The following is a 7,693-nucleotide window of genomic DNA, read 5'->3' as shown; positions in this document are numbered from 1 at the left end:
CATCAGCAGCTCGCGCAGTGTTGGTTGCTTGGTAACAGACCTGAGAGTGGATTGTCGAGCTTGATAATGCAATTTAAGATTTCCTAACTAGAGATAAGATACGATTTTGTAAGATAGGATAAGAATCCCAAATCAAGTTTAGATTTGCTTCTGTAATACGAATTTCTGAAATATCCTAATTTAACATATCACATCTTAAGTTAAGACCTAAGATAAGAAACTTTCTGTAATACGCCCCCAGGTTCCTAAATAAGTAAGCTTTTTCATATACATAGAATAAAAAAAATTTCCTCTGCTTCATTTGTCCTCATTGCTCAGTCTTGACATAAGTAAATTTGATTAATATAGCACATTTAAACACATCGATGCTGAACAGAGAAAACTGTCCATATCCATCTACATCAGCACCATCAGTATTCATTCTAGAGTCTAGACTCTCAGTCTGATGTGAAGTGTGAAACTCCACTGCAGCTTATTTCTAACTGGTTCAATGGATAAAACTCACCCCATGTTACAACACTCCTTATGTTGAGTGTTACGTGGAATAGAAACTGCAGCAGTTCCTATTTTTTTGTCTCTCGCCTCATTTCTAGATGGATCAGTGCTTATGGAAATGCTATTTCTGTTTCACTGGGCACTCTGAAAGCATGGCATCTGTGAATTGCTTTGGGAGAGTGTGTGTGAGGGAGCGATAGAGTAAAAGAGGAAGTTGTGACAGCACTCTGAGCTTTGTGTTCCTGCTGTGGCCTCTTGGCACCCACAGATCAGCATCACTCATCTCTTCCAGTCACCCTCTCCCCTCTATTCTAACACTTTATCATGGCTGAATATTCGTTAATCATATAAGGCAATGCACACTCGGTAAAACGATATGATATATAAGTCACATGTTTAAAAGTGATGGGATATTGATGTACTAATCTACTGCAGGCATTTAAACGGATTACTAGAGCCTTGAGGAAACCAGCAAGAGAGATAGATGGTAGATGAACAATACATAAAAAAAAAATTAAAAAAAACAGAGAACTAACAGGTAATTATTATAAAAAATTTAGTGAGCCACTTGTGTCATGGGCCTTTGTGAGTTTATTTCTGGTCATCTGTGACATGTTTTTGTGTGTCTCAATCCTGACACCCTGGTCGATTTGGTTTTTGGGACATTTACAGCTCTACAGAAAATTAAAGTGTCAATATTCATCTTAAGTCAGTTCAGTATTGATTCAATTCATTAGCAGTTGCAAATTTGTCTTGTCTTGACAGAGTCATTTGATATGGTTGTTCAGAGGTTGTGCTAGTTTTAGAATATTTTTACTAATTTATTTCAATAAAAATCTGTTATGAAATATCTTTAATTACAACGTCATGTGAACACCCTTACGAAAATTAACCATGGTTTTACTACAAAAAAAAAACATGCCTACTATAGTTAAACCATGGTAACCACAAATTAATCATGGTTTTTGCTAGTTTAACCATGGTATTTGTAGAAAAACTGCGGTTATACAAATGGTAATCAATACGCCAAAAAACAAACAAACAAAAAAACATGGTTACTACACAAAAACAATGGTTGATTTTTCGTAAGGGCAGTCATTTAGTAGACACCTCTCAGAAATCTCAGTTCGAATCGGACCGAAAAGTAACATGCGGTTCAGTCAGAGAGTCAGTAGTAAACTAATTTACAGTACTGAACGATTCACTGACTCAGTAAAAATAATCCGTTCATAAGAGTCATTTGTTCGCGAATTGAACATAACGGCTCGCGTTTTGTCCGCTATGCCTGCTGTAAACACGCGAACGCTAAAATTATAATACACTAATGCCATCTCGCGAGATGATAGTCGGATTAGACTTTAAATCAGGGGTCACCAAACTTGTTCTGGAGGGCCGGTGTCCTGCAGAGTTTAGCTCCAACTTGCCTCAACATACCTGCCTGGAAGTTTCAAGTAGGCCCTAAGACTTTGATGAGCTGGTTCAGGTGTGTTTGGGGTTGGAGCTAAACTCTACAGGACCGAATCTGGTGACCCCTGCTTTAAGCTACTGTTGCAAATGTCAGTACTTGGGGTACTGTAATAATGATTATCTCTTTTAGCTCAACCCCTTCCTGATCTATGAAAGAAGCCATGCCAGTCCTCTCTGCAGGAGCAGGTGCGCTGCACGTCCACCTCCACAAAAACACATATGTAGGCCTATATGTATAGTAACAGTATTGACACTCACTGATCTCCTGTTTGCATGCAGGGTTGCATGAGACGCTTGCCCTGCTGACCTCACAGCTGCGTCCAGATGCCAATCACAAAGAGGACATGGTCTTCCTCAAGGATGTCTTCAGTGAGAGGAGTCTCAGCTACCTGATGAAGGTGTGTGTGTGCGTGTGTGTCATTAATGCAGGTTTTGCATTGAATTCACTTCATATATGCAGCATCATATATTATAAATTATTTACAGCATGCATCATTTACCTTAGCTTATTTTTAAATGTATGCTGGAAATGTGTAAGAGACCAGTCATCTTCAGCTCTGTATGGGCATTGTACGTATATTTGCTAGATCCATGAGAAGTTGCGTCAGTATGAAAGGCAGAGCCCCACCCCAGTTCTTCACAGTGCCTCCACTCTGGCAGAAGATGTAAGTGCTGCAGTCTGTCATATCACATCACCATAGGCAAGATTAATGGTGTTTTACAATAATATATGAGAACAGAGGTTAATGGTATCTGGGGGGAATGAGGGAACCCTAAAACGTTTGACTCAGCAACTTTAGCAAAAGTAGAACTTACACTTCACTGAGAAAGTTAATTAAATTGTATAAGAATGTGTGACTCTAATTTAGCCATACTACAGGGACAATGTCCCTAGTTTCTTTTTTATTTTATATAAAAACAAATAAAATAAAAAATATTAATAATCATTTATTTAATAAATAACAATTGATAAAAAGTAAATGTACCACATTGTGAAACATAAGTAACCTATATTTAATATTATAATGTTTAGAATAATTACTTTTTTTTTAAAGAAGCCTCTTGTGCTCACCAAGGCTGCAATTATTTGATCACAATTTAAAAATAATTTTGATATTAATATTTTGAAATATTATTATAATTTAAAATAGTTGTTTTCTATTTAAGTAGATTTTGAATTATAGCTTTTATTAGAATGATTACTAAAGGATCATGTCACACTGAAGAGTAATTCACAGGAATGAATTACATTTTAAAATAGATTAAAACAGTTGGAACTAAATTGTAATAATATTTCACAATATTTCTGTCTGCCTGTCTGTTTGTTTACTTAGTTGATCAAATAAATCCAGCCTTGTTGTGCATAAGATGTTTGTCTCAAAAACATAAAGGTTGTAATTATTCCAAACTTTTTTGACCCGTAGTGTATATAACTGTAAAGATTTATAATATTTTTTTCAATTCTTGGATTCAAAATGTTGTAGTAAGCTGTAGTGAAGTGTTATATTTGACAATATTATAAAACCATTTTTAAAGTCAGCTATTTGATAGCTTGTTAAGTGCTTTGATTTTGTCTAACCACACTGATTGGTAGGTGGCAGAGGAGCTGCAAAGTGGACCAATGAGTGCTGAGGAAAAAGAGCTGCTACATTTGCTGACATCACCACATCTCCAGGTACACTTTTATTGTGAGACCTTTATGATAACTTAGTCAAAAACAAAATCTAGAAGCTCATATCCCTCCTGCTTGGTAGGCGGTTTTGTCAGTGCACGACACGGTGGCGCAGAAGAACTTTGACCCAGTGCTGCCTCCTCTGCCCGATGACTTTGAGGATGAGCTAGACGAGGAGTCTGTCAAGATTGTCCGCCTAGTCAAAAACAAAGAGCCACTGGTAAGAGAAAGAAACAATGCAAGTTGCACCAATACAGTGACCCTGAAAATATTAGGACACTTCAACCAGTTTTATTTTAATATTATTTATATATTATTATAGTGTTTAGTAATATTTTGGAAAGCTTTTTTTTTGTAGTTCTACAAAAAAAGTAGTTTTTTTTGGTAGTCTTTTTTGTTGTAGTTTTAGTATTCATTTGTACTTTTGTCATTTTATTATTATTATTTTTTATATTTTTATATATTTATTTATTTTCAGTTTTAGTAATTATTTAGTAATATAAGTTTTTTTCGTTTTAATAAGCAAATAACAAAACTGACTTGAACAACATGTAGGAATGCAAGATGATGCAAGAATGATGCAAGAATGATGCAAGAAAATGAATACGCTGTAAGTGTGAAAAGTGTCCAAATACGTTTTGGGTCACTAAATATGAAGACTTGTTTTTTGAAAAGAAAAGTTGAACAAGATTCAAAACAATTGGATCTATCAGCACCACCATTGTTTAGGTCATTGTTGTTTGGTGTTTCTCTGCAGTTCTCTTCTCTTTGTCTCTGTCTGTCTCTCAGGGTGCCACTATTCGGCGGGACGAGTCCACAGGGGCTGTGATTGTGGCTCGGATCATGAAAGGAGGGGCTGCAGACAGGAGTGGTGAGTGACACTTCAAAGAATTTGTCTTCAATCTTGCGGCCTCATTTTACCCCATGCTGAAATCCATAATAATCGTAATGGAAAGCTATTTTACCAAATATTCTCCTGAAAATCTTTTTCAATTACCACTGAGTATATTAATGGAAAACCAGTGCAGTATTCAAAGGTCCTATATTCATCTCTAAACCTACCGAATTGTCTGAATATCCCTGCACCTCTACTGAATGTGCTAGATATGGTTATTTTTCCCTCCTGTCTGCTGCAATGACACTCTGTCTGCTGCCCATCTGCGTGGTCAAAGAGAGTCTCCAGAGACCCAATCAAGGGAATCAAACAGACTCACTAACCACCTGACCACAGCTGTTGCCATGGGTATATAATGTGTGTGTGTGTGTGTGTGGTGGGAATGATCTTTTTGTCATTAAAAAAATAATTGAACTATGCCTATAAAGTGTATTATTACACACAGCAGTTACAGCTTGAACATGTGGTAGTGAATCTGTAAATCAGGTAGCCCTCCTCTCTCCACAGGTCTGGTGCATGTCGGGGATGAACTGAGAGAGGTCAACGGCAGCTCTGTAATGCACAAGAGACCAGATGAGATCAGTCAACTGCTGGTAAAACTTCTCTCCTGGACCTTCTCCACATTCATTTGGCATAATTCAATACAAAAAAAAATCCAAATCATAAGAGCATTTTAAGCTTGACACAATGCCTTAAAGAGGTCATATGATGTTGCTAAAAAGAACATTATTTTGTGTATTTGGTGTAATGAAATGTTTATGCGGTTTAAGGTTAAAAAAAACCCAAATTATTTTCCACATAATGTACATTATTGTTTCTCCTCTATGCCCCGCCTTTCTGAAACGCGTCGATTTTTACAAAGCTCATCGGTCTGAAAAGCGAGGTGTGCTCTGATTGGCCAGCTATCCAGTGCATGTGATTGGCCGAATACCTCAAGCGTGTGACGGAAATGTTACGCCCCTTACCATATTGTGATGCCGTGTCCCGGTCGGAACGACGAGACAAAAACATTAAAATCCATTATAAACAAGGCATTTGTTGCATCCAGTGGGGACATAATTACGGATTATAATGACTTATACTGTCTTTTTACGCATATATATATATATATATATATATATATTATTAATATAGTTATATTATTTTAATTTGTTTTTTTTATTTGAAATATTGACCATACCATAATCATTTATGTTTATTGTCAGAATAACAGAAGTAATTGAACTGTTTTATTTTTTCTTAGTCTCAGTCACAAGGCTCTATCACACTGAAGATCATCCCAGCAATCCGAGAGGAGGACAAGCTGAAAGAGAGCAAGGTAATTGACTATAAAACGGGATAAAACATTGTAATTTATCAGTAATCAGTCCAGCATCTCTCCAGTTTTTGCCTTGTTCACTGGATTTACATCTCGTTCATACCATGTGTTTTCTTCAGGTCTACATGCGGGCGCTGTTTGATTACACTCCATTGGAGGACAAAGCCACACCGTGTCAGGAGGCAGGGCTTCCGTTTAAACGAGGAGACATCCTGCAGGTGGTCAGTCAGGATGATCAGACGTGGTGGCAGGCCAAGAGAGTGGCAGACTGCAACCTGCGTGCAGGACTCGTCCCATCCAAACAGTTTCAGGAGAGGTGGGAGAAAACATCCATAAAACACACACCCTACTACCTCAAAGCTAGTCAACACATCAAAATTAGGAGTTTATTGAGGCAAAAGTCATAGTTATTAAAATGTTCTTTAAAGTAGAACTTGACATTATTACAAGGTATACCTTTAAAAAATGATCTTTAAATACACTGAAGTGGCATTTAATGTCAATAATATTAAAATATCTGAAAGTACAATTTTTTTATATACTTTTATGATTTGAAGTGCTCATTCAGTCCAATAAAGCATGCTTCTTTGATTATTTTCCAACCCCGGCTAGCATTTTTTTTTTTACACAAGATAACTTGGGTTGCTTAAAAACAATTGTCTTCAATATCAGAATGACTACAAAATTAGCTTCAGTGTGTTAAAAAGACAGTTTTATGTTTGTAAATAACAGCACTATTAAGTGTTTTGTGAATCAGGTTTATACGATCAGTGTGGCTGCTCCACCATTGCAAACAGTCTCTCAAAGCTGTGCTTTCCTTTATTCTAAATCAATAAAATTAATTCTAAATTATTCTCCCTGTAGGTTTTATTAGATATAGATGGGCCAGCCTGGCTTTTTGTCCCCTCTTTTATCTCAGAAGGGTGCATATTAGCTGGATATACTCTCATGCTAAGAACGGGAGTATTTCTTTCTCACTGTTGAATTTCTTTGATCTCACTCAATAGTATATCTGATGGCTCCAGAGACAGGGATATCAAGTCAAACTAGTACAAAACATTTTTGTCAAGGCATTTGATGTTTTTGCACTGTTTGAAGTTCTACCCATATGGTTTTTCCCCTCAGGCGGTTAGCCTACAGAATAAAAATGGGCTCCCTTCAATGCTCCAAGTCTCCAAAAAAAGCTGTCTGTGAGTATTTCAGTAATTCTTCCTTCCTTACGGAAAACCCCTTCAGTTATTAATCAGTGTTGACTAACAGGAGGCATAATTTGCTGATGTGTGTGCTTGTGTGAAGTTGCCAGGTGATTATTGGGCTCCAACCAAGCGCTTCATGTTCACTAATCTAAAGCTGATTAGAGAACAGACACATCTACAGTTCAGCAACATGCGACAACAAACACCCTTCTCACTCGCTCTCACAGACTCTCATCATGTGCATTCATTTATGTCCCCTCCTCTTCTGCTTCTTCCTTTGTTACTCCATCTGTATGTGGGTCTTCACTGCTGGGCGCACTTTGACCTGCATGATGTGGGAATGATGGAATTTATGAAGCTCTATTTAATAAATAAACTCAGGGCCAGTTTTAGCAGTTTTCCCATTCCAAGTAAATTAAGTCTGCAGTTTTGGCTTCTTTTGTCATAATATATTTTCCTTTTTTGATTACTGCTGACACCAGATGACCAGGAATGTGATAAAGGTGGGTCTTCAAGGTCTGAGTTCACACATTCACCCGCAAATACACACAACACACATGTTGGTTCCATGGTGATTAGTAAATTAGGCCAGTGTGTCACCTAATCTATGTTAATTCTTGGAAAGAGACAACTGCTGTTCTACTATAAAC

The 7,693-nt window shown here is 37.1% G+C and overlaps 1 protein-coding gene across 3 annotated transcripts in view; it reads left to right on the top strand.

The window, feature by feature from the left end:
• LOC107654527 (MAGUK p55 subfamily member 3-like) overlaps positions 1–7,693 on the top strand; it is a 23,329-nt gene that overhangs the window by 4,358 nt on the left and 11,278 nt on the right. For all 3 annotated transcript variants that reach the window (XM_016441630.1, XM_016441629.1, XM_016441631.1), the window contains exons 2-12: positions 2,093–2,148; positions 2,242–2,360; positions 2,550–2,627; positions 3,557–3,637; positions 3,717–3,854; positions 4,424–4,505; positions 5,037–5,122; positions 5,773–5,847; positions 5,967–6,163; positions 6,973–7,037; positions 7,526–7,546. In XM_016441630.1, coding sequence (XP_016297116.1) covers positions 2,112–2,148; positions 2,242–2,360; positions 2,550–2,627; positions 3,557–3,637; positions 3,717–3,854; positions 4,424–4,505; positions 5,037–5,122; positions 5,773–5,847; positions 5,967–6,163; positions 6,973–7,037; positions 7,526–7,546 — 979 coding nt within the window. In that variant the 5' untranslated portion in view covers positions 2,093–2,111. The remainder of the gene's footprint in view (positions 1–2,092; positions 2,149–2,241; positions 2,361–2,549; positions 2,628–3,556; positions 3,638–3,716; positions 3,855–4,423; positions 4,506–5,036; positions 5,123–5,772; positions 5,848–5,966; positions 6,164–6,972; positions 7,038–7,525; positions 7,547–7,693) is intronic.

The sequence above is a fragment of the Sinocyclocheilus anshuiensis genome, unplaced genomic scaffold, assembly GCF_001515605.1.
Source record: "Sinocyclocheilus anshuiensis isolate Anshui unplaced genomic scaffold, SAMN03320099.WGS_v1.1 scaffold419, whole genome shotgun sequence".
NCBI classification, from domain to species: domain Eukaryota; kingdom Metazoa; phylum Chordata; class Actinopteri; order Cypriniformes; family Cyprinidae; genus Sinocyclocheilus; species Sinocyclocheilus anshuiensis.
This window is presented reverse-complemented; position numbering and strand designations above follow the sequence as displayed.